Source organism: Hemiscyllium ocellatum, chromosome 3 (assembly GCF_020745735.1).
Source record: "Hemiscyllium ocellatum isolate sHemOce1 chromosome 3, sHemOce1.pat.X.cur, whole genome shotgun sequence".
In the NCBI taxonomy this organism is placed as follows: Eukaryota; Metazoa; Chordata; class Chondrichthyes; order Orectolobiformes; family Hemiscylliidae; genus Hemiscyllium; species Hemiscyllium ocellatum.
Genome location: NC_083403.1, coordinates 45803332 through 45831049, shown reverse-complemented (window position 1 = coordinate 45831049; position 27718 = coordinate 45803332). Strand labels below are relative to the sequence as shown.

General features: G+C 40.1%; 1 protein-coding gene across 2 annotated transcripts in view; it reads left to right on the top strand.

Moving 5' to 3' along the window:
- Positions 1-27718, top strand: part of rngtt (RNA guanylyltransferase and 5'-phosphatase) — a 420807-nt gene that overhangs the window by 13029 nt on the left and 380060 nt on the right. For both annotated transcript variants that reach the window (XM_060856948.1, XM_060856941.1), the window contains exon 2: positions 23372-23481. In XM_060856948.1, the coding sequence (XP_060712931.1) occupies positions 23372-23481 (110 nt within the window). The remainder of the gene's footprint in view (positions 1-23371; positions 23482-27718) is intronic.

Sequence of the window (27718 nt, the reverse complement as noted above, 5' to 3'; positions counted from 1 at the left end):
CGTTGACACAGTCTCTCACAGACACTCATATTCCCCCCACTGCGCGCATATATACCCACGTAGGCATGCACACACAAGTTTGTGGGGTGAACTTGTACTTGCAGAATTACATTTTATTTTGTTTAAAATCTGCATGGATCCATGTAAGATTCTGTAAATCCCTTTCTTAGGTTAGAATCATTCTGAACATTGGGCAGAGGCAGGTTCACACAGGGCATCTCACACCTTCAGTGCATTATCTGGGCTAACATGGCACCTACTGTTAAAGTTCACTTAAGAATGTAATTTTAAGAAAGTTCTGGAATTTACATATGTAAGAACTGAAACCAACATGTCCATTCTGAAAGATGAGAAACTTGTGGGCGGCACGGTGACACAGTGGTTAGCACTGCTGTCTCACAGCGCCTGAGACCCGGGTTCAATTCCCGACTCAGGCGACTGACTGTGTGGAGTTTGCATGTTCTCCCCGTGTCTGCATGGGTTTCCTCCGGGTGCTCCGGTTTCCTCCCACAGTCCAAAGATGTGCGGGTCAGGTGAATTGGCCATGCTAAATTGCCCGTAGTGTTAGGTCAGGGGTAAATGTAGGGGTATGGGTGGGTTGCGCTTCGGCGGGTCGCTGTGAACTTGTTGGGCCGAAGGGCCTGTTTCCACACTGTAAGTAATCTAATCTAATCTTAAGAAACAATCCAGGTCTTTTTTAACTTATAATTTCAGTTACATTACACTGTAAACGTTTGCTATAAATTCTGTGTCTAATGATCTTATATTCCACAACCACCTGATGAAGGAGCAGCGTCCCGAAAGCTAGTGCTTCCAAATAAATCTGTTGGACTATAAACTGGTGTTGTGATTTTTTAACTTGGTACACTCCAGTCCAACAATGGCACCTCCAAATCCTAACTAGAGAAAATATTTCTGAAAAATTTTGTCCTGTGAAAATATATGGGGTTACAATTAGAAATAAAAAAGGAATGATCACCTTGAAGGGATTGTCCTGATGAAAGGCCTTTGCCCGAAATGTTGATTTTCCTGCTTCTCGGATGCTGCCTGACCTGCTGTGCTTTTCCAGCACCACTCGCCTCTAATCTCCAGCATCTGCAGTACTCACTTTCGCCTTGTCCTACAAACCACCCAGTTGTCACAGGGAAATTGAGGAACAAATATGTAGAGAGATCTCATATATGTAAAAATAATGAGGTTGTAATAGCAGGAGATTTTAAGTTGCCAATCATTGACTGTGGCTTCCAGAATGTTAAACGTTTGAATCGTGAAGAATTCATTAATGTGTTCATGAAAATATTATTTATCAATATGTAAGTGTTCCTACTGGAGAAGGAGCAAAACCTGTCATTCTCTTGGTTAATAAGCAGGACTCGCCCACAAGAGGAACCTCCCTTTGACATTCACCTTGTCAAATCCATTCAGTATAGAGATGTACAGCATGGAAACAGATACTTAGGTCCAACTTGTCCATTCGTGCGAGATTTCCTATGTTGACCCATTCCCATTTGCCAGCATTTGGCTCATATCCCTCTAAACCCTTCCAATTCATAAACCCATCTGTCATTCCCTGGCTTATACACATTAGCCACTCTTCTAAGTTTCATTGGAAACAAGTAAAGCCTGTCCAAACTATCCAGGTAACCACCTGCTCATTCCAGCTGCCAATCTAGTAAACCTCCTCTGATATGGTTCCAACGGATTTAGATCCTTCTTTAAATAAAGATTCCAAAACTGCATACATTATTCAATATGTAGTCCTACCAATGCCCCATGTAACAGCTATGCTTTCTCTTTAAATAAAACTAAAATATTGCAGAGTTGGAAATCTACAACAAAAATACAAATTGTGGGAGAAACTCAGCAGGTCTGACAGTATTTGTTGACAGATAAAAAGAGTTCACATTTTGAGTACAATATAACTCTTTTTCGATTCAGAAGACGACATTAGGTTGTTGCAGCATTTTCTGTTTTTGATATCCTTACTTTCAATTCCTCTTAAAATATATGTTGGCATCCCATTAGCTACCTTGATTACATGATGTATATGTATATCAACATTTGTGTCACGTGCACCAGAGCATCTAAATTACTTTGCATCTTGGAATTTTGAAGTTTTACTTTAAGTAATGCTCTTGCTTTTTTTTATTATTTCCTGCCAAAGTGAACAACTTCATGTTTTCCCACATTATATTCTGTTTGTCAATGTTCTGCTCACTCAATCACTCTTGGCTCTAGTCTTTTCCCTTCCAAATTTGGATGTAAAATTCAACATATTGTCGTTGCTTGAGGTGCGTTTATCCTGAGATTATTAACTAATTCTGTCTCAACTCCCAATACTAAGTTTAATATAACCTGCCCTCTGGTCAGTTCCAGAAAGTGTTGCTCTAAGCAACTATCTCATAAGCAGTCTGTGAACTCCTCAACGAGGCTAAAACTGTCAATCTGATCTTTCCTAAAAGGTAAAGTCTATCATGCTTATAGTTATCCCTTTATTAGAAGCAACTAACATTTACTCTTGTATACTTTGTCTCACTTTGTGCTGACTGCTAGGGGGCCTGGAGACCAGTTTCACTAGTGACTATTCCTCATCTCCACCAAACTGATTTTACATCCTGATTTCCTGAATCAAGTCCAACTCTATTGCATAAATGCATCCTCAATAATCCTATGTCATGTAAACTCAAGAATAAATGTTAGACAAGCAATTTAAACAATGTAAGAATAAAAGCCAATTTCTGCAGATGCTGGAAATCTGAAATAAAAATAGTGCTGGAGAACTTTGGATAGAGAAACAGAATTGACGTTTCAAGTCCAATATGACTCTTTAGAATAATTTATTCTTTTCCTTGTCTATATAACTTATAAGTGTAACACAAATTCTAAATTAAAAAAAAAATTTTAGAGTTTGGATTAAGATAGAAAAAGGAGTAGGCTACTTAAAAATTTTCAAACTCAACCAAGTTCGCTGGTGAGAAGTTCTGTGGTTGCTAATCTTGCTCGTGTTGGAGGTGGAGGGAAAGAGTGGACCATGAAGCCACAAAGTGATGTAAACATATGTATTAGGTGTAGGGATATGCTACTCAACCCCTCGATAACAACATAATGGCTGAATCTGATTACATTTCTATCTACCCATTCCCTTTTGCTTATTAAGAATGTATCTACCTCTGCCTTATAAATATTCAAAAACTCTGCTCCCACCATTCTTCGAGGAAGTGAGTTCTCTCAGTGCTCTCAACACAGAAAAAAAAATCTTTTCATCTCTTTTCTTAAATAGTGAGCCCTCATTTCATATTCTTCCACAAGAGGAAACGTTGTTTCTACCTCCACCCTGCCAAAACCTCACCCAGTCCAGGTATTAATCTTGGAAACCTTCTCTGAACTGCTTCCATTGCATTTACATCCTTCTTTAAATAAGGAGCCTGATACTGTACACCATACTCCAGATGTCCAACTAATGCTTTGCATAACTGAAACATGGCCATTTGATTGTATTGTATTCAATTTTCCCTCATAATAAACAATGACATTCTGTCAATTTTCCTAGTTATTGCTGTACATATATATACAAACTTTTGTGATTTGTACACTTGGGCACTTTGATCCCTCTGCATCGACGAAGCTCTGCAGTGTCTTGTCATTTAGATAAAATGCATTCTGTTCTTCCTGTCAGAATAGACAATGCCACATTTTTCTGCGTTATACTCTTATTTGCCAGAAATTAAATCAAATGGTTGGTTTCAATATCACCATGTGAAATATTTATAATTCTGCTGTCACTGGTTGCTCTGTCTCCAATACTGGTTAGAGTCATACCAAATAGAAAAGAAGATGTTTTTGGCTGCTGGAGGCCAAGTATCTCAGGACTTTGCTGCAAGGGTTCATTATGACACTGCCTTCAGGCCCAAACATCTTCAATTGCTTCATCAATAACCTTTTTCTCCATCATCAGGCACAAATGATGAGGTTGCACTGATGTTTCCATAGTGTTCAATGCCATTCACAAATCCTCAGATAAGGAAGTGCCTTTGTGTGCATTGAGGACAGACATGAGATAGAATTGGAAAGTAACATTTGTTCCACAAAAGGGCCATGCAATGATCATCTCCAACTAGAGAGTGTCTGGCAAGTTCCCATTGAAACTCTGTGGGATCATTGGCATTGAACAGGACCCCACCTGCAATTGCCACATGCTGTGGGTATCAGAGTAGGTTAGAAACTTGGAACTTTGTGGCAAATCTTTTGACTCATCATTTGACCAAGTGTGGCATTAAGGAGCCAAAAGTGGCTCCTTGATGGGAATTGAGGGAAATCTTCTTTTTGGTTGGGGTCATACCTAGCACAAAGGGAAATGGTTGTTGTTGTTGGCAGTCAATCATCTAGTTTCAGGACGTCATTGCAAGGGTTACTTAGTGTCCAAGACATAGCCATATTCAGCTCTTTCATCAACGATCTTCTCTCAGTCGTAAGTTCAGAAGTGGAGATGTGCAATCATCATTGAACAATGTTGAACATCATTTGTTATTGCTCAGTTGCTGAAATAGCCCATGTCAAATTGTAGCAAGACCTGGACAACATTTAGGATTTGGATATTTTCTGATGCAAATGTTTCTTGCCACTTAAGTGTCAGGCAATGGCCATCCCAGTACGGGAGACTCTGAACACATTTCTTGACATGGTGTTACCATCTCTAAACCCTCTGTTATCCAGAAAGTGAACTGTACCAGCCATACCATTGCTGCAAGAGTATGGGAATTATATAGTGAGTAACTCATTACTTTACACTTGAAAGCCTGAAACACCACCTACAAGACACAACTCTTGTTCGACTGGGACAACACTAATATTATAGCACAAGCAAAACAGAGAACAGCCAGGGAATTCCTAGAGGCATGGCAATCATCCACAGATTCAATCAATAAGCACATCAACCTGGACCCAATATACCAGTTACTGCTGCGGACAACCGGAAGCGGCAGATACAAATCGCTATAAATGCAGGAGGAAACATCACAAAAGCGCTTCACAGGAGGCTCCCAAGCACTGAGGATGTCACTTAGACAGGGGCAGAAACGTCTGCAACACAAATTCCCGGCTCGGCGAACGGAACCACAACAACGAGCACCCCAACTACAAATCTTCTCCCAAACTTTGAACACAAATTAAATGTGTAATGACATACTGTCCACACAACACTCAAGAAGCTTGACATCATCCAAAGCAAACTGACTCACTTGATTGGCACCCCATGTTACAACTTTGACATTCACTGTCTCCACCACTGGCATACAAAGGCAGCAGTGTGCACCATCTACAGGATACATTGCAACAACTCACCAATGCTCCTATGAAACCACCTTCTAAACCCACAGACTCTGTTACCTAGAACAACAAGGGCATCAGTACAGGGGATATCACTTGCCTGATTTGCGGAAACCTAATATGCAAGTACAGCACAATAAGGAAGGCAAATGGAATTTTGACATTTTATTGCTAAAGGAAAAGAGTATTAAAGAAGGGAAGTGTATCTGCAACTGCACAAGGCATTAGTGTGAAGTATTGTATACAAGTTTGGACCCCTTATGTAGAACAAAGAACAGGACAGGCCCTTCAAATCATTCGGGAGGCTGAGGGGATGATAGAGAGGAGTAAGAAGGAGGTAGTCACACCTAAGTTACAGGATAAAGCTTGCTGGATGACTGTCAGGAGAAGGAAAAGGAACCTGTGAACAGTGTAGATGAACGACCCCGTCTGGCTGTTCCCCTCAATAAGTATACCATTTTGGATAGTGTTTGGGGAGAATGACCTAGCAGGGGAAAGCCACAGCGGCCAGGTTTCTGGTACTGAGCCTGACTCTGTGGCTCAGAAGGAAAGGGGGATAGAATAGGACAGCGATATTGATAGGAGATTCAATCGTGAGAAGAACAGACAGGAGATTCTGTGGTCATGAGTGAGACTCCCGGATGACATGTTGCCTCCTGAATGCCAGGGTCAGGGAATGCTCAGGCATTCTACACTTGAGGAACAAGAGGATGGCCAGAGAGAAGGTCAGGCTGATCAGGAATAGTGGAGGGAACTTGTACCTGGAGTCGGAGGAAGTTGGGGAGGTCCTTGATGAATACTTTGCTTCACTGCTGATTGCGACCGATATCACATGCTAGTGAGACGAGGACCAGCCTAAATTAGGAGCAAATGTTCTCAAAGAAATGCACAACAGAAATGTGGAGGTTGTTGAGGAAGCTTTTGCTGATAGTGTTGTCCCACTGAGGCAAAGAAGGGATAGTAGGTTGAAAGAACCTTGGTGGTGACAAGGGATGTGGAACATCTGGTCAAGAGGAAGATCAAGACTTATTTAAGGTTGAGGAGGCAAGGATCAGACAGGATTTTAAAGGGTTACACGGTAGCCAGGAAGGAACTAAAGAATGGACATGATGCCGCCTTCTAGGTGTCCTAAAAAGCTTTAGCGGAGAGGGTTAAGGAAAACCCTAAGGCATTCTATACTTAGCGAGGAACAAGAGGATGTCCAGAGTGAGGGTAGGGCTGATCGGGGATAGTGGAGGGAATGTGTGCCTGGAGTCAGAGGAAGTTGGGGAGGTCCTTAATTAAAACTTTGCTTCAGTATTCACTACTTAGAGGAACCTTGATGTTTCTGAGGACAGCGTGAAACAGATTGATATGCTAGAACAGGTTAATGTTAAGAAGGAGGATGTGCTGAAAACTTTGAAAAACGTGAGGTTGGGTAAATTCCCTGGGCCAGACAGGATATATCCTAGGTTACTACAGGAAGCGAGGGAAGAGAATGCATCACCTTTGACAATGATCTTTGCGTCAATCCCTGTTCACTGGCATGGTGCCAGATGATTGGAGCGTGGCAAATGTTATTACCTTGTTCAAGAAAGGAAGTAGGGATAATTCTGGGAATTCCAGACCAGTCAGTCTTAAGTCAGTGGTAGGCAAAGTATTGGAGAGGATTCTGAGAGACAGGATTTATGATTACTTGGAAAACCACAGTTTGACTAGAAATAGTCAGCATGGCTTTGTGATGGGCATATCCTGCCTCACAAATCTTATTGAATTTTTTGCGGATGTGACAAAACTTGTTGATGAAGGTAGAGCAGTGGATGTGGTGTACATGAATTTTAGCAAGGCATTTGATAAGGTTCTTCATGATAGACTCATTCAGAAAGTAAGGAGGCATAGGATACAGGGAAATCTGGCTGTCTGAATAGAGAATTGGCTGGCCCATAGAAAACAGAGGATGGTGGTAGATGGAAAGTATTCAGCCTGGAACTTGGTGACCACTGGCGTTCTGCAAGGATCAGTGTCGGACCTCTGCTCTTTGCGATTTTTATAAATGACTTAGATGAGGAAGTGGAAGAGTGGGTGAGTAAGTTTGCCGATGACACAAAGGTTGGTGGAGTTGTGCATAGTGTGGAGGGCTGTTGTAGGTTGGAACGGGATATTGACAGGATGCAGAACTGGCATGAGAAGTGGCAGAGTTCAACTTGGAAAAGTGTGAAGTCATTCACTTTGGGAGGTCAAGTTTGAATGCAGAATACAAGGTTAAAGGCAGGATTCTTGACAATGTGGAGGAACAAAAGGATCTTTGGGTCCAGATCCATAGATCCCTTAAAGTTGCCACCCGAGTTGTGAGGGTTAGATAAGAAGACGTATGGAGGGTTGGCTTTTATTAGCAGGTGGATTGAGGTTAAGAGCTGCAAAGTTTTGCTGCAGCTCTATAGAGCCCTGGTTGGACCACATTTGGAATATTGTGTTCAGTTCTGGTCACCTCATTATAGGAAAGATGTGGAAGGTTTAGAGAAAGTGCAGAGGAGATTTACCTGCTTGCTGCCTAGACTAGAGGGCATGTCTTATGAAAAAAGGTTGAGGGAGTTGGGGCTTTTCTCATTGGAGCGAAGAAAGAAAAATGACTTAATAGAGGTGTACAAGATGTTGAGAGGCATAGAAAAAGTGGATAGCCAGAGGCGTTTTCCCAAGGCATAAATGGCTATCATGAGGGATCATCATTTTAAGATCATTAGAGGAAGGATAAGGGGAGATATCAGAGGTAGGTTATTTACTCAGAGTGGTAGGTGCGTGAAATACAAGGCCAGCAGTGATAGTAGAGTCAGATACATTAAGGACATTAAAGTGACTCCTGAATAGGCACATGGAAGATAGTACAATAAAGGATATGCAGGTTAATCAGATCTTAGATAGAATGAAAAGCCGATACAGCATCGAGGGCCAAGGGTGAGGAGGCATATAGTTGCATTGGAGGTTCATTAGATTGATTCCAGAGATAAGGAGTGTGGGGTTGTGTTCAATAACGACTGAGATCAGTGAGGGGTGAAAATAGTCTCCTTATTGAGCATCTGCAGTAGCACAGTTCGAGGTGGTCATGGAATTCAAAGTTCAGTTTTACAGTAGCCTCTTTTATATACAGTTTGTACATTCATTAAAAATTTTAGCCCTATAGTATCTCATAGTTGTATCTATTGTACACGAGTCTGTGTGACATCTGTTCTGGGGAGGCAAGAGATGGTTTAAGCGCTTGCAAAATGCTGCCTGTTACTTCTGATGGGCTCAGAATGCTGTTCAGTCTGATCTTGCATAATTAAGAAGTGTTAGTCTTTTTGACTTTGAAGTTAATAATATCAGTAAAAATACTTGACCTATGTGATCTAAATAAGTGAGAAATAATATGTGTACTAAATAAAAGTGGAGAGGATATTCAACTGATCTCCCACAACTGTTCGTGAGATTTCATTTACTATCGTCTATTTTGACAGTTCTTACACATTCATGCAGTTTCATGGAAATTTTGCTTTGATAAGTAAGTTTCTTAAAGGGGATATCAGCCCTATTTAATGTGTATTTAAAAAGTATAAATCTGTACCTTAGTATAAGATGGTAATCCTAAATAAAAGTTAGAAATAGGTAGTGTAATAAGGAAATTTCAAAGTAATAAAGTGCAGTAGACTGTAGGGACAAGCTAGGGGAGGAAACTGTTTGATGTCCTGCCACCTATTCAGGTACAGAGAGATGGTTGCTCAGGGCTAACTAATATCATCATTTTTCTATAGTTTTGAGTGAGTTGCGGAGACATGATGACAGGAGCGGCATTGTTATGAGTAGGTTACAGTGTTGACATTTATTCAGGAGTAGCCTTTGATACAGAAACAGGTTTAAATGCTGCTGATAACGTGGAGCCGATGAGAATTGAAGGGTGTAAAGAAACAGTAATGGGTTGGAAAGGATGTTTAATTTGGTTCATTTTGTAAGAGTGAAATATACTACAAAATTACAGTTTTATGAATGAGTGAATAGAAACACAGTTTAGCAAAAATAGATGGCTTGTGAATGAGTTAGTAAAGAGAATCATAATACAGTATCTTACAGGAGTTTCTTCTTACAAAGAGAGATTGAACTGATAGGCCTATAAATTCTAGAGTGTGGAAGAATGAGAGGAGATGTAATTAGTTTTATAAGATGTTAAATGGGATTAACAAAGTAAATGTAGAAAGAATGTACATTCATGTGTGGCAATCTCGAACAAGAAGTTATAGTTTCAGGATAAGGGCAGCAGATGTAAAAACAGAAATGAGGAGCAATTACTTCTCAAAGTGTTGTCAATATGTGGAATTCACTACTTCAGTGTGTGGTGGATGCTGGGACAATGCGTAATTTTAAGGAGGAGATAGACAACAAATTTGTAATTTATAATAGGTTGAAAGGATATGGAGTGCGGGCACAAAAATGGAGGTGAGGCAGAAATGAGATCAGACATGATTGTATCAAATGGCAGAGTAGGCTTGAGGGCCTAAATTGTGTAGTCCCTTTACATCTAGTTCTTCAGTCCCCTTCCAAGTGTTCAGGTAAACATTGCAGTGTGAAATATTAAACTAAGATTTCTGTTGTTCAGCCCAGTAATTCTAATGACACAAAATGTTCAAAATGTGATGCTTTGATATGTTGATGAACAATTTTGTTTTCTTGTATTAACAGCGACAAATATAAGTTAATGTCATTGGTGTTTAGAAGATCGTGCTTTGATAAAATAACCAATGCAATTACCTACATGGCATTCAGTGTGCTTAGAGTTGTTTTTCTACATTGCATGCTTTTAAATTGTCATGTCAATGATATTGAGTCATAGAGTCATACAGCATGGAAACGGGCCCTTCAACCCAACTCATCCATGCTAACCAGATTTCCCAAACCGAACTAGTCCCATTTGCAGATGTTTGGCCGATATTGCTCGAAACCTTTTCTATCCAAATGTCTTTTAAGTGTTGTAATTGAACTTGCCTCTACCACTTCCTCTGGCAACTTGTTCCACATACACACCACCCTGTGTGTGAAAATATTGCCTCTTAGGTTCCTTTTAAATATTTCCCCCCCTCACCTTCAACCTATGCCTTTTATTTTCTGTCCTTGAACTTCTGCTGGATTTTTTGCCTCCTCATTCAACCTGTGCCCGTCTGCACCTTCCTTATGTCTTCTTTACCCATCATCGTATCATCTGCAAATTTACCTGCTTTACCTTTGTTCCCCTGAAAGTCATTGATGTAAATTGCAAAACACTGAGGCTGCAAAGGGACCCCTCTATGACCCAACGCATCACATCCTGTTAGTCAGGCAGAAACTCATTTATGCATTCTTTGCCGTCTGTCAGCCATTCAATCTTCAGTTGATACTAATATGCTATTCCTTAGATCATGAGTTTTTATTTTCTGCAATAACTTTTGATGTGACATTTAAATACTGTCTAGAAATACGTGTATCATAGAACTACAGGACTCCTTTATCCACAGTGCCCGTTACTCCTTCAAAGACAATACAAATAGATTGGTTATACATGATTTCCCTTTTCTGAAACCATGTTGATACTTGCTAATTGCGAAGAGTTTTTCTAACTGCACACCGATAAGTTTTTTAATGATCAATTCTATTATATTCTCCACCACAGGTCCAGCTGACCTATAGGTTTCTCTTTCCCTCTTTAAATAGTATGATCATATTTGTTACTTTCCAGTCCAATGGAATACTTCTTGAATCTAGGGAATTTTGAAATATTATCAATGTGAGTTCTTTTAAGACCCTCGATGCTTTCCATCTGGACCTCTATCTCCATAAGCTTGCGCAGTACGACTTTTTTCTTGATTGTAATTTTAAGTTCCTCTCACCCTTCCGCCTCTTTCGAGCCATTGCTGAAATAATTTGTCTCCTCTACAGTGAAGACACGAATAAAATATTCATTCATTTCACTGCAACTTCCTCATTATCTACTTAACTCTCCATTCTCACCCTCTAGTAGACCAACATTCACTTTACTTTCACCTTTCCTTCACAAATCTCAAACACTTCATTCCTAGTTAGCTTCTATTCATTCTCTAATTTCTTCCTCCGATTTAACCATCAAATAATCCTATACCGTTCTTTACATGCTGTCCAATCATCTTTGTAGTCTTATGCTTTTCCTTCAAGTTTTGATATTCCAACTCTTAACCATGGATGATGGGTCTTCTAAAGAGAATTTTTTTTTGACTTAACTCCAAAATATTCCCTAGCTCTGTGCCATTGTGTCTTTGTTAATGTGTCACCTAGTTTGGTATCCCAGTTCACTTCAGTTCACTCTAGCTCACACAGGTGCCCCGATTTTAGTTTACAAGTCCGAGATCCAAGTTTCTCCCTTTCAAACTGCATGGTTGCTCGTGTCTAAGGGTGTATTGACACTAGTCACTGCCCAACTTGTGAGAGGTTTGTAGCTTTTCTTCATTTGTTTATGGAATATGAATCTCACTGAGGAAGTCAGCGTTTATTATCCATCCATAATTCCCCAGAGGGAATTTGAGAGTCAACCACATTTCTGTCAGTTGGGAGTCACATGTAGGCCAGACCAGGTAAACATGACAGAATTTCTTCCCTGAAGGACATTAGTGAATTGGATGGGTTTTTACAACAGTTGATAAATGGTCATCGTAAGGCCAGTTTTTAATTCCAGATTATTTTTCAATGCAAATTTCATCATTTATTTGGATTTCAAATCACATCCCCATTTATCTTGGGTTTTTGGATTACAGGTTCCGTGATATTATCACAATGCCATTACCTCCCAATACCTTGATTTAAATAGGTGAGCAATACATAAACTCCCCATTCCACCCAAAAGCCCATTGGATTGTTTGTTAGAACATTGTTTTTCATAATTTTTATGGACTTACTGCCTAACAATATAATTCTCATCAGTAATATTTTCATCTGAAAATTTGGAGCCAGTCTTGCAGATAAACCTGGAATAATCAAAATACATGAAAATCAGTTGCAGTTAATTATCCAAAGGCATATGGCACATGCACTACCACATTCTGTCTTCATTCCGGTTCTGCAGAGTGTGCCAGTAGTTTTGTTGTGCCTCAAATGTCCTATTCCATTTGACAATTACATTAGGGACATTAAACCAGTCTAGCTGAGATAACATCCTAGCAATAACCTCAACTGAATGCTTACTAGACAATTCAAAGTTACAATATAACACGAGCTAAGAACTTTTTGTCAAGGGCATACCAATGTTTTGCAGAGTATGACTTCTGGCTGGTGATTCTGCTTATATGTTTAACCATGACTTAACTATGATAAGCATTTTATGCCTCCAGTTATTCATCTCCCTTCTTTTTGAATCATCTACCCTCTAAAGAGTGATTTATTAAAATTCCAAAAGAATAATATAACACTCAGTCCCCCTCAAAGAAAAAAATGCTCATAACATTCGCACAAATAGTTTCTCTGAAAGATTTGAAGTTGTCTGAAGGTGGTATGATGAACAGAAATAGAAATTGTGAAATTTGTATAAGAGTTCAGAACAGCAGAGGCTATTTTGCTACTGGTGAACATAATGATCATCTGTGCATTGTTGTTGAGTAACTCACTCCTGACTTTGTCAGCTTGTAGGATTGTCAGAGAATCACCGTAGCTGCCGCCTTTGACATCTTAAACTGCTGTCAGTGTCAGAATTGATACAGGTATGCAAAGACACTGTAAATCTCATGGCAAGAAAGATGACTGAAAGAGGACAGATGTGTCCTCTCCCAATCCAAAATGCTCTCCACTGAGACATTAATCGCTCAGGATCAGCTCTGCTATGTGGGACATTTCACACAGTGAACATCAGGTTCCCAAAGTTTCTGATCTACTCAGAACTTGGTCATGTCAGAGACTTTTGAGAGGCTAGTGGAAAGATGCCCTCACAGCATCCCTGAAGAAACCAAATGTGCTTGTCAGCTTATTGGCATCCGTGGTTTATGACTGAATAGAATGGACAAAACTCATTTGAGAATGTGCCATATATCAAGAGATGTTTGCTGGGAACATTGCGAGAGAGTTACGGTATTGAGTATAGCACACAAACTTCTAAAGACCTCCCTTGCTCTGCATTTGATAGGTCCAATGTGTGATCTGCAGAACCAGTGAGTCCTTTTAAAATCCATTGAACAGGAGTGGAAGCAAGTCATTCTTAATCAGTAGAGTCTCCCTAGGAAGACAGCAGGTTTACCAGACTCAAATGAAGCAAGATCTGGACAATGTCTAGATTTGAGCTGACAAGTGGCAAGTAACATTCGCACACACAAATACCAAGCAATGACCATCTCCAGTAAAAGACAGTCTAAACCCTGCCCAATGACATTCAGTGATCATCTCTGAATCTCCCTCTGTCAGTGTCTTGTGGGCTACCATTGTCTAGAAACTCAACTGGACTTGTCACAAGAGCAGGTCGGAGGCTATGAATACTGTGGCAAGTAACTCCCCTCCTGATTCGGCAAAGCCTCTCCATCATCTACAAGGTGCGGTCAGTGAGCGTTTGGTGGAATACTCCCAGCTTGTCTGGATGGATCCAACTCCAATTACACTTAAACTTAACACCATCCAGTACAAAACAGCTCACTTGTTTGGCACCAAATCCGTGCTGCTCCACTTCTTTCACCTCAGATGCACTGTAGAAATACGTCAAAGATCCTTAAACAGCACTTTCCAAACCTACAACAACTTTCATATGGAAGGACAAGGACAGCAGGTACATGGGGACACTACTACCTGCAAGTTGCCCTCCAAGCTGCTCACTATCCTGCCTTGGAAATATATCGCTGTTCCTTCACTGTTGCTGGGTCACAATCCTGGAATTCCCTCCCTAAAGAGCATTATGGGTCTGACTGCAGCAGTTCAAAAAGGCAGCTTGCCATCACAAACGGCAGCAAGTGACAGGCATTGCTGATAGAGCTAGCATTTATTGCCCATGTCCAATGAGTGAATTTAAAAAAAAATTCTGGTGGGAAATTTACATTTATGTTTCTCCTATTCTTCTTGCTGTTTTTGTTTAAATAAATGAGCCTTACTGCAATTGGAACGTCTCAGGATTTGAAACAAAGCTGTGCATTTTTTTCTGGGTGTTATCAATTCAATATCAACTGAGGCAGTGTGGCAATATCCAAAATGTTGAATCAGTTGTAACATAATGATTCTGGTAACATTATCAACTTAGTACTAACAACTGAGCAGTTCTTTGAAATGAAAATGACACAGTAAGAGCTGTTGCATTTATTGTACTTGGGAAGCTTGTCAAATTTTGAAATTGGCAATGGAATTCTGTATTATTGGAGTGCATCTGTTAGATTTCTTGGATATCTTGCTAAATTTTCCACACACAGGATGCAGGTATGAGAATTTGTTTTTTAAAATATGCTCCAAACTAAAACTAAAAGATAGTGCTTACCCAGGGAAATACAATGCTGGTTTATGTAGAAGCTTACAACTGTATGACAAAAGTACAAGCCCTTCAGCTCATCATGTCTGTGTCAACTGTGGTGCCATTCTAAACTAATCCCACCTGCTAGCCCCCGTCCCTATTCCTGTCTTCCCTGCTTGTTCACCTGTCTATCTAAATGCTTCTTCAACATTGTTTTCCGACTTGCTTCTACCAGGTTCCTTGGTATTGTGTTCCAGGCATCTCACATTCTCTGTATAAAAAAAAACTTTGCTTACACGTCTCTTTTAAACTTTCCCCTATGCGCATGTTAAACCTATGCGCTCTAGTATTGGACATTTCCACCCTAGGCAAAAGACTCCAACTGCAGATCCTACCATGTTTCTCATAACTTATCAGGTAAACCCTCAGGCTCCAATGCTCACCAAAAACAATTTGCAACCTCTCTTCATAGCCTATACTTTCCTGTTACATTTCCCAAATGTACCTCGTACTTTCCAATTGATTTATATCCTACTGCATCCTTTGACAATATTCTTCATTATTCACAACTCCAACAGTTTTTGTGTCATCTACAAATTTACATATCAGACCAGCAGCATTTTCATCCAAACCATTTATGTATATTACATACAACAGAGGTCCTAGTACTAATCTTATGGAACACCACTGATCAAGGACTTCTAGTCAGAAAAATGCCTCTCCACAACTGCTGTCTGTCTTTTATGTCCACACCAGTTTTGTGTCCAACTTAACTCTTTGTGGGTCCCATTTAACTTAATCTTCTGCACCAGCCTGCCATGAGGGACCTTTGCTTTAGTAAAGTCCATGTAGACAATATCCACTGCCTCACCAACATCACTCATCTTTTATCACTTCTTCAACATACTCAAATCAAATTTGTGAGACAGGACCACCCCCACAGAGCCATGCTGATTATCCCGAAAATGTTTTTTTTTCCCCCAATGCAAGTAAATCCTATCTCTCAAAATCTTTTCAAGTAATTTCTCCACCATTACTATAAGGCTCACCAGCTTCCAATTTTCTGGAATATACCTGTTGCGCTCCTTAAACAAAGGAATGACATTGCCTATTCTCCAGTCTTCTGGACCTCACCTGTGACTAAAGAGGATACAAAGATCTCTGTCAAGGCCCTAGCAGTTTTCTTTCTCACATTGTTCAGTATCTTGGGATGAATTTCATCAGGCCCTGGGGGGCTTATCTACCTAAATATTTTTCAAGACATCTAACACCACCATTTTAATATTGACGTACTCTAGAAAATCAAACTATTCATTCCTAATCTGTTTAGCCAAAGTGTTAGGAAACTCATTTTCAAGACTTTCTCCTCCTCTTCTCCTATTCCATCCTCTATCTAAAAATATAGCTCCCTATTGACGACTGCTGCCTTCATGACTGCTTGATGAGGAATGTCCTCCGATCCTGAGCAATTATTGATAAACCCAGTTTCTTGGAGCCTACGCTGTGCGAATCGGTTGACTAAATTTGGCTATTAACTATGGTGTTGGGTGACCATTGTTCTCTTGCCCACCTCCATTTGATGGTTAGTTGTAATTCTGTCTAAGAGCCAAAAATCCTATTCATCTCAACACTGCATTGACAGTAAAATAGTGAAGCTCCTATAAATCTTTATCAAGTCAATGGAACATCATGACCTTGGTAATTCATGTGACTTTCCTTTGTTTCCATATTCTGGAGATTTATTTGTAGGAGTCTAAATTGAGGTGTACAAAATAGTGAGAGGCTTGGATAGAGTGGAAAGGAAAGGAAAGATCTGTTTTTCCTCTAGCAGAGAGGTGTCAGTTGAGGTGATTGATAGAAAGATTAGAGAGGCATGAGGAAAAACATTTTTGTTCAGAAGGTGGTGGCTACGTGGAATTTGCTGCTTAGTTTGGTGGTTGAGTTGGAAGCCCTCAATTTAGTTAAAAGGAATCTGAATCTGTAACTGAAGCACTGTAACCTGCAAGGTTGTGGATCAGGTGCTGGTCAGTGGGATTACAATGGGTGGCCAGTTTATTGAGCTGATACGTAATGGGCTGAAAGGTCTCTTTCAGTGCTGTGTTTCTGGCTCCTCTTGAGATTTCTGTGAAGGCTACTTTTTGATTTTTAGAGGCTGCTCCCTCATTATGGCTGTTTTTATTAGGATATATGGTTGCACAGTAACACTATTTTCTGTTTTTTGTATTGACATGAGCAATGTTTAAATTCACATAACACCGGGTTATAGTCCCAACAATTAGACTATCACAGTCCCTTATTCTAAATTCTGAAATCCGAAGTTCTTTGTGAAATTTGTTTCTGTATTACAAGATTGTTTGGCATGTGAACAGGTGACCCAACTCCACACCCACTTGACCCACGTTTCTCCGATGTGACGTGGTGGTGTGGCCCAGCACTGGCAGGTGTCAATTGTGTCTCAGCCCTCGTACTAGTCACATGTGAGTCTGCTTTCAGTAAGTTTTTTTTATTTCACTGAAAATGTCATTTATTCTGAAATCCAAAAAAAACAACTGGCCCCAAGGATCCAAGCCTCTCACTATTTTGTACACCTCAATTTAGACTCCTACAAATAAATCTCCAGCATATGGAAACAAAGGAAAGTCACATGAATTACCAAGGCCCCAAGGATTTCCGATAAAGGATTGTGTAGCTGTACAAGTTTTCGGAACACTGCTCCTTCATCAGGTAGTGGGGCATGATCAGAGGACACAGAATTTATAGTGAAAGATCAAAGTGTCATAGAACTGATGTGATGTATTGAAGAAACCTAGATTGCTGTTAAGTTTTTAATCACTTAGAATAAGGTTGCAGGTTTTGATTCACTGATATGTAAATTCCAAAACTACTTGCAAGTCACATTCCTAAGATGACTTAAGGTTTTTATCAAAGTTAAAAATCACACAACACCAGGTTTATTTGGAGTGCTGTTCCTTCAGGTAGTTGTGGAGGATAAGATTATAAGACACTTCATTAATAGCAGAAGTTTACGTTGTGATGTAACTGAAATTATATATTGAGAAAGACCTGGATTGTTTGTTAAGTCTCTCATCTCTTTGAATGAACTTTTGGAATTTTATCAGTACAGTAGTTCCCCTGTACCTGTGGGGTATTCGTTCCAGGACCTACATTAGAAGTCTGAAACCGCGGATAGGAGCAAACCCATTCATTTAAATGGGGAAACGTACCTTCCCGACAGCCTCCTGGTCCCTGGTTCCAGAACATTCCCTTTTTATATGTTCATGCTGTGGTAAACCACGATAACTGGACCCGCGGCTGTGGGGGTCACCCTGTATTTTAAAAAAAGTGACATCTCACCGCAGACATTGTACTAAAGGTGTGATATTAGAGTCTGTCTGCATCCCAGCCTTGAGTCAGACAAGTTCTGTTTCCAAAGTAGGAATTGATAAAATGTCACATGGACTGACTGCCGATAGATTGTGCTTTTTGAACAAAATAGAATGTATCTGCAAATACAAATCTGTAAAGCTTGTACTTTCAAATAAACCTGTTAGACTATAACCTGTTGTTGTGATTTTTAACTTCGTCCACTCTAGTCCACCTCCATGTCAATGTTTAGATTCACAAAGAAGCAGAATGAGAAGAATTCAATAATATCCTGAATATGTAATGTTTCATAAAATGTGAAGCCACAATATATAAGGAAAGTATTCATTTCAAGACACCACAGTACTTTAATTGGCACAAGATTGTGGGCTTATGTTTGCAATAACATTAAAAAAAATCAAATGACACACACCAACGTACCCAAAAGTCATCATTAGAAACATGCTTTTCACTTTCTTTTACCCCCTCCCTCGCCTTTATCTTTTGTGCGTGTTCGTTCACTCACTGTTCTCTTGTGAATGAATTGCTCCTCAGATTCTGACTATTCCAAGTTTTGGGGTGTCTACATTTTTCTGGCTGATTTTCAGAGTTTCGGAGGGAAATTTGTTCTATGTCTGTCTTTGTTTTGGTGTTGCCCTGAGACGCATTCTTTGAGAAAATGGGAAAAAGTGAAAGCTGAGACATTTGAATTGTTTTCAGGAAATTTTCAGAACACACTGTGATACAAATTGATTTGGAGATGCCGGTGTTGGACTGGGGTGTACAAAGTTTAAAAATTGCACAACACCAGGTTATAGTCCAACAGGTTTAATCGAAAGCACTAGCTTTCGGAGTGCTGCTCCTTCATCCGGTGGTTCCCTCCAAACCCTTCCTATTCATATATCCATCCAAATGCCTCTTAAATGTTGCAGTTGTACCAGCCTCCACCACTTCCTTTGGCAGCTCATTCCATATGCGTACTACCCACTGCGTGAAAGTTGCCCCTTAGGTCTCTTATATCTTTCCCCTCTTCCCCCTAAACCTATGCCCCCTAGTTCTGGACTCCCCCACCCAGGGAAAAGACTTTGTCTATTTACCCAATCCATTCCCCTCATAATTTTGTAAATCTCTATAAGGTCACCCCTCAGCCTCCGATGCTCCAGGGAAAACAGCCCCAGCCTGTTCAGCCTCTCCCGGTAGCTCAGATCCTCCAACCCTGGCAACATCCCTGTTAGTCTTTTCTGAACCCTTTCAAGTTTCACCACATTTTTCCGATAGGAAGGAGACCAGAAGTGCATGCATTATTCCAACAGCGGCTACTGCCTTTATCAACTGTATCAATCTCAGATTGAACTCTTTCCTCACCATCTCCCTGGATACCCCCCCCCCACCTTACTAGTTTAAGTCTTCCAAGGATTCATTCGATCTATCCTGTCTATAACTTACATATGCTTCCTTCTTTTTCTTAACCAAACCCTCAATTTCTTTCATCATCCAGCATTCTCTATACCTACCAGCCTTTCCGTTCACCCTGACAGGAATGTACTTTCTCTGGATTCTTGTTATCTCATTTCTGGAGGCCTCCCATTTTCCAGTCATCCCTTTACCTGCGAACATCTGCCCCCAATCAGCTTTCAAAAGTTCTTGCCTACTACTGTCAAAATTGGTCTTCCTCCAATTTAGAACTTCAACTTTTAGTTCTGGCCTATCCTTTTCCATCACTATTTTAAATCTAATAGAATTATGGTCACTGGCCCCAAAGTGGTCCCCCACTGACACCTCAGTCACCTGCCCTACCTTATTTCCCAAGAGTAGGTCAAATTTTGCATCTTCCCTAGTAGGTACATGCACATAATGAATCAGAAAAGTTTGTTGTACACACTTCACGAATTCCTCTCCATCTAAACCCTTAACACTCTGGCAGTCTCAGTCAATGTTTGGAAAGTTAAAATCCCCTACCATAACCACCCTATTATTCTTACAGATAGCTGAGATCTCCTTACAAATTTGTTTATCAATTTCCCTCTGACTATTGGACCATCTTTCATACAATCCCAATAAGGTGATCATCCCTTTCTTATTTCTCAGCTCCACCCAAATAATTTCCCTGGATGTATTTCCAGAAATATTCTCCCTCAGCATAGCTGTAATGCTATCCCTTATCAAAAATGCCACTCCCCCTCCTCTCTTGCCTCCCTTTCGATCCTTCCTGTAGCAGTTGTATCCTGGAACATTAAGGTGCCAGTCCTTTCTATCCCTGAGCTATGTTTCTGTAATTGCTATGATATCCCAGTCCCATGTTCCGAACCATGCTCTGCATTCATCTGCCTTCCCTGTTAGGCCCCTTGCATTGAAATAAATGCAGTTTAATGTATTAGTCTTACCTTGTCTCTGTTTGGCTCGCTTCAGTTCTCAACTCTATCAATCTCAGATTGATTTCTTTCCACACTATCTCCTTGGTTTCCCCCCCCTCCCCCCACCGTACTAGTTTAAGTCTTCCCGAGCAGCTCTAGCAAATTTCCCTGCCAGCATAATAGTCCTCTTCCAATTTAGGTGCAATCCATCCTTCTTGCACAGGTCACTTCTACCCCAAAAGAGATTCCAATGATCCAAAAATGTGAATCCTTCTCCCATACACCAGCTCCTCAGCCATGCATTCATCTGCTCTAACCTTTTATTCCTGGTCCCTCACTAGCTTGTAGCACCGAGAATAATCCAGATATTACTACCCTCGAGGACCTCCTTTTTAACTTTCTGCCTGACTCTCTGTGATCTCCCTTCAAAATCCCAACCTTTTCCCTTCCTATGTCATTGGTTCCAATGTGGAAAATAACCACCTGCTGGCTCCTCTCCCCCTTGAGAACATTCTGCACCCTCTCTGAGACATCCTTGATCCTGGCATCAGAGAAGCAATACACCATTCTGATTTTTCGCTGCTGGCCGCAGAAATGACTTTCTATACCTCGGAGTAAAAATCCCCTAACACCGTTGATCTCTTGGAACCTGACATAGCCCTCATTACATTAGAGCCAGTCTCAATACCAGAAACTTGGCTGTTTGTGCTACGTTCCCCTGAGAATCCAGCACCCCCTACCTTTTCCAAAACAGCATACATTTTTGAAATGGGTATAGCCACAGAAGACTCCTGCAGTACCTGCCTACCTCTCTTACCTTTCCTGGAGTTAACCCATCTATGTGACTGTATCTGAGACTTTCCCCCTTTCCTATAACTGCTATCCATCACATGTCGCTATTGCAAATTTGTCATTGCTTCAAACTGTCTTTCTAACCGATCCATTCTATCTGATAAAATTCGCAACTAACAGCATTTGTGGCAGATATAATCGGCTGTAACCCTCAAACTCTCTTTAAACCCCCACATCTGACAAGCGTATATCACTCTACTAAAGGCCATTTTTGCTTCTTCACAATCTACAGACCCAGAAAATAAAACCGTCTTATTCCTCTACAATCTCTGCCCCAGGTTAAATGAATAGTTATGGCTTATACTTTAATCAAGACATATATCTTCAAAAACATATAACCAAGAAAGAACCCATTCTACTTACTACTGCAGACTTCCTGTAGGTCACACTTAAAACAGCAATACACTTATCAGCTTCTGTGCCGTGAACTTCACCCAAGAGTTCCTCCAAGATCAGCTGTGAATTTCACTGTTTGTTCCTTTTCCCAGACACACTCCAATGTCCAACGATACATGAATTCAAACAGCAAAGGCAGTGTCAATTTCTTTCTTTCTCTCTCTCCTGCATTGACCTCACCATGTGTTTCTTTTGTCTGTTCTTCTTCCTTTTAAAACTGCTGTTATTTTGACTTTGTTTTGGAACTTTGGAAAAATAATGCAACAGCATATAAAACAGTAATTGCTGCTCCTGTAGTTCGAGGAAATCACCTCCAGCACCTAAAATACCTCAAAAAATGAGCAGCTGTTACAGCCAGAAATTTTTCCCTTCCTCGATCTTGGATTATCCAGAATCCTGATTCTGATATAAGTTGCACTGCTTCAAGCAAAAACTGTGGATGTTGGAAATTAAAATCAGACAATACTTGGGTAACAAGTCAGGCAGCATCCACGGAGAGAAATGGAGTTTATGTTTCAGTTCAGGGATTTTGATGTTTCCTAGCATCAAAGATACTCTTGATCTAATTCAATTCAATTCATCCATAAAGTTTCTTTTGTGCAGGAATCATAGAAGGTTTGTATGTGGGTACAGGAAAGCTAATAGAATGTTTCGTTTATTACAAGGGGAATTGAAACTATGAATTTTTAAGTTATTCAGTTAAATAGGGCATTGGTGACACTGCATCTGGAACACTGTGTACTGTACTTACAGAAGATGGAAGCAGTTCAGAGAAGGTTTATTAGATTCATAGCTGGAATGAGTGAATTCCCTTTTGAGGAATTCCCTAATCCTCTGGAGTTTGAAAGAGCTAGAGATGACTTAGTTAAGATATGTCCTGAAGTCCTGTGGGGACTTAATAATTTTTTCCCTCTTGCGAAGGAATTTGAAGCTAGGGGTCATAGTTTTAAAAAATCAGGCAGTGTCCATTTAAAAGAGGTGAGGAAATTTTGTTTTTGAGTGTTGGGAGTTTTTTGAATGCTCTTTCTCAAAAGTCTGCAGATGCAGAATCTTCAAATTTATTTTATGGCAGCGATAGATTCTTAACTGGCTCCTTGGTAATCATCAGGATAAGCAAGAATATGGAGTTGAGGGTAAAATTGCATCATCCATGATCGCATTGAATGGCAGAGCAAGCTTGAAAGGCTGAGTGGCCTAGTTCTGTTTCTTGTTCATGTTCCTCATCATTCCCAGTAATGGCATACAACAATGGCAATGTTCTTACTCGCACTTTACTGTTTCTCAGGATTGTATATTTAATTACCTGGTGTAAACTGTTATGAAAACAAACACTTGTGGTATTGGAACACTGGAAATATGTGTATTTGTAAAGAGTCTTCAATGTTACAAGGATGACCATTAGCTTGGTCAAAGAGGAGCAGAAGGTGGAAGAGCTTAGGAGAGAATTCCAGCACCTTGGGGTTTGATGGATGAAAGCATAACCATAAATTCTGTAGTGGAAGAGGAGACAGAGTGTACTAAAAACCTGGCCTCCCTCCTTTGCCCCCGCTATGATTAAATCAGATAATAAGTAGAAAACTGAAATTGATGTAGATTCCACAGAATCTATATGTGCATTTAATTAACTCAGTTTATTTTACTTTACTTTAATATTTTACAGGGAAGTTTTTGCCTCTGAAGACCATGTTAGGAGCGAGGTATGATGATCAAGTTCCTGAAGAGAATAGATTCCATCCCAGTATGCTTTCAAATTATCTAAAGAGTTTGAAGGTAAGAACTACATGTACGCCTTGAATATGTTGCTATAAAATGCTGTGTGTTATGCTGGTGAAGCAGGCTCATATTTTAATTTGAATAACGAATGAGTATTGTTTTCTTTGAACAAAAAAATTGAGTCATTACTTTTTTGGTTAACCAACTATTCTTTGGTTAGCCATCAATAACGTGAGGTGAAATTTGTCTTGAAGGAATTGGTGAATGCTAGTAGGTTCTGTGGATTGCTAACAAATAAACTTGGTAGCTATTTTCAAAACAACTTTGATAGAACTATAAATGTTTTAGAGACCCTAAGTAGAACATTGTAATTTATTAGATTAAGCACAAGGTTTTTCTGTATGGAACCTAATCGAGTAAAAGGCTTTATTTTTCGTAATAGGGGTCCCCAGAACTGCTCATGAATTAGTTGTATTGGGGTGGAGTGGGAATTGGTAAACATGATTGAGGATAGAGGCAATGAATTGTAATGTGGATAAACTTGACATTTGACTTTTCACAACAGTGTCAACCAAATAACCAATTAAATAAATGACTATGTTAGCTGATTTTGTGTTGTTGAGAGCTATGTTTGGTCAGGTCATGGGAAAATATCCTTTAGTGTCCTTTGAATAGAACCATGGGATATTTATGCCACCCGAGAAAGGCCTGAGTCTTGCATGAACTACGACATCTCTGATAATACTGCAACTCTGCAATACTGCTCTGCACTGTCAACCGAGATTGTGCTCAAGGTGCGAAAGGGTTTTGAATGCACAAGTTTTGAATTGGAGGCTACATAATGTCTTTTTTTTTTGAAGACTTATAATAATCAGTAAGAAAAGTTAATGATCATCTTGTCTAGCCACACTGGTATAGCAATTAAAGAAGCGAGTAAAATATTATCTATATTACCAGAAGAGAGTACAAGTCTGAGGAGGCATTGCTCAACCAAAACTGAAATTACCATATCCATATGTCCACTTTTGGTTATCCACAGGAGGGAAATGTTTGTGCTGGTTGTGGATTCAAATCCCATTTGAGAGACTTGAGCATATAAGGCTGACAAGTCTATGCAGCACTGAAGTAGAGCTGCATTGTCAGAGATCAGTTTTTTAAAGGGTTAAATCAAGGTATAATCTGTCATTTCAGATGGCCATAAAAGATTCTACTTGAAGAGAATGTAATTAACCAACAACCCAAACAGATTATTTGATCATTATCTTAATGCTATTTGCTGGATCTTACTGTTTGCAAATAAATTGTTGTATTTCCTTTCATTACAATGGTGACTATATTTCTAATGTACTTAAGTGATTCTTGAAATGTGCTTAAAAAACAATTTTCTTTTACTTTTCATCTCTCTCTATCCCTCTTTCACATCCCGCTGTTTGGAAGGTTGATGTGGACTCATTGGGCTGAATGGCCTCTTTCCACAGGTTTATGTTCTAACTAAGAGGGGACTCATGGGCAGAGTGAAAGGGAAAATCAGAGTTGTGGGGACAGATTTGCTGAGGTACAAGGAGGAAATTTTAATTCCACTATTAATTAATAGCAAGGTATCAAACTTATACCAATATCTAAATAGGAGTACCAGTAACACATACATTTCCCTCATAAACAACAGTAAAACAAAGAGCCACTTTTGTGAATGAAGGAAAGGAATGGGAGTAGAGGGGAAAGATGAGAGAGGGAAGAAGAGAGAAGAGCAGGAAAGATGGAGAGGATGAGGAGAAGGGAATAGGAATGAAGGGTGAAGAGGGAAAATGGAGGACAGTCTGTCATTACTGAAGGGCTCAAGAGTTCCAGAAGATGGTTGGTAGTATCACGGACCAGACCAGATGCCCTCAATATATTTTAAGAAGGTAGCTTGGACCCTAACTTTTTCTTATTTTAAAGGTAAACGTCAAGCGCCATGTTTCAGACGTGACACAGTTGAACGAACTATCTGATGTTAAGTAAAACACAATTATTTAAACACTTGTGTTAAAATGTAAGCAAAACAAAGAGGAATTTAGAATAACATAACTATTGGAAAGCTTAACTGAATAATAGATACAGTGCCTAATTCTAATTAACTTCTAATCTTGTAACATCTCATAAACATGCCACTTGGCAAAAAGGCAAATTCAGACACCGACTGTCGCATGCAGTTCTCCAATCCAGGAGGGGAAAAAAAAATCAAGAGAAGATTCAGAGTGTAGCAGCCAGAAGACGTTTACTGAAGCTACTAGCTCTTTTGAGATTTCAAAGGCTTCTGCTTAAAACTAAACCTAAAATCTAAAAAAAACCTAGAAATCGTGGACTGTGAGAGCTGGTTCCACCTAGGTTGCTTCCCTTGTTCTAACATTAAAAAAAATCAAAGGCCTCTCAAATTGTTGACTTTCTTACAGACAGTGTGACATAACTGCCTTATAACCTCTTAAAGTGATAGCATCGTTAAATGTAGCATGTGATGAGAGGAAGAATTGGCCCTATTAATGTAGGTAAAAGCAATGACTGCAGATGCTGGAAACCAGATTCTGGATCAGTGGTGCTGGAAGAGCACAGCAGTTCAGGCAGCATCCAACGAGCAGCGAAATCGACATTTCGGCCAAAAGCCCTTCATCAGGAATTCAATTATTGATTTGTGCCATTCCCAGTTCTAAATGAATGAATCCTCGCAAAAGTATTTACAAGAATGATTTCAGAGATGTGGGGTGTGGATGGAGTGCAGATCCCGAGGCAGGTGAGAATAGACAAAGCAAATGGAAGTTTTTTTTAAAAAAAAGGGCAGCAGGATGGCTCAGTGGTTAGCACTGCTGCCTTGTAATACCAGGATCCCAGGTTCAATTCCATCCTTGGACGACTGCCTGTGTGGAGTTTGCACATTCTCCCCCTGTCTGCGTGGTTTCCTTGGGTACTCTGGTTTCCTCCCACAGTCCAAAGATGTGCAGATCAGGTGGATTGGCCATGCTAATTTGCCCATAGTGTTAGGTGCATTAGTCAGAGGGAAATGGGTCTGGGTGGCTTACTCTTCGGAGGGTCGGTGTGGACTGGTTGGGCCGAAGGGCCTGTTTCCATACTGTAGAGAATCTAATCAATCTCTCTGCTGCACTATTGGCTACTAAACTAATGCCTTGTATACAACAGGTGGAAGTGAGAAGTGAATCAGTCTGATGATTAAATTGGTATCAATATGGAAGTCTGCAGATACTTTATAATTTGACATGCTCACCTGTGTCATGGATTTCATTGCACAACTAAATGCATTGAAATAATTACAGAGAAGATTACAGTAATTTAAATTCCAAAGTCATGGCAGTGATATACCTGATAGCAGGTTTTCCTTGGTGTCAGCCATCTATCCATGCTCTAAAACTGGCAGCTAGATCAAAATGGTGAGCCATGTCTACAGCAGCAGTTCACTTTTTAGTCACACAGAAAAACCACTGCTGGATGAGATATTAAACCAAAGCTCCAACTGTCTTTTAAAAGTACTACTTGAAGAAGAACAGGCGAGATATCCTTTACACCGGCTAATATTTAAACCTCAGTCAACATTACAAAAAGCAGATGATCTGATTGTTCTAACACTGCAACTGTGTGCACATTTGTTACTCTACTTCCATTATTGCAATAGTGATTATACTGGGAAGAAAAATAAACTTTGTAAAGCACTATATGAACTCTAGTGTTGCGTAAATGCTATGTAAATGCAAGAATTTCTTTTTGGTAATGCAAACTTGCAATTTTAAAAATTGAATATGCTAACATGACATTGACACACGAAATCATTTGCTTAACATTGTTAATTGGTTCCTGGAAGATGTGATGTTATGTCAAGCAGTCTGTCAAAAATTTATGAGTCCTTACTGAGATTGTCAGTTTCCTTTATATCCTAGACCCTTGCCCGCTCAACATCAGAGTCATGTGGAAAGCTCCATCATCAAAGATGACAACAGTGGGATTGGCAACATTCGGCTCTTGAGCGTGGGGCTGGTCCGCTCATGGTTTATGCAGTGGGTTCTAATGCATCCACACCGCTTCATTGTTGTCATTCCAGCAGTAAATTTATTTTCTTTTGGTTGCCCTGGGGTCACCTCCCGCAGGAGGAGGGAGCCCCATATATCTCCATCCTTGCTCCGTCTCCATGGTGTCGCCGGACGTTGAGCTGGGATCCTGTCAGTCAATATCCAGCATCGGAGGTGGTGCAGGATCTATGCAGTGTGACTGTCTCCAGCTCAAAGGCGGCAGACATGGAAGCAGCTGTGCT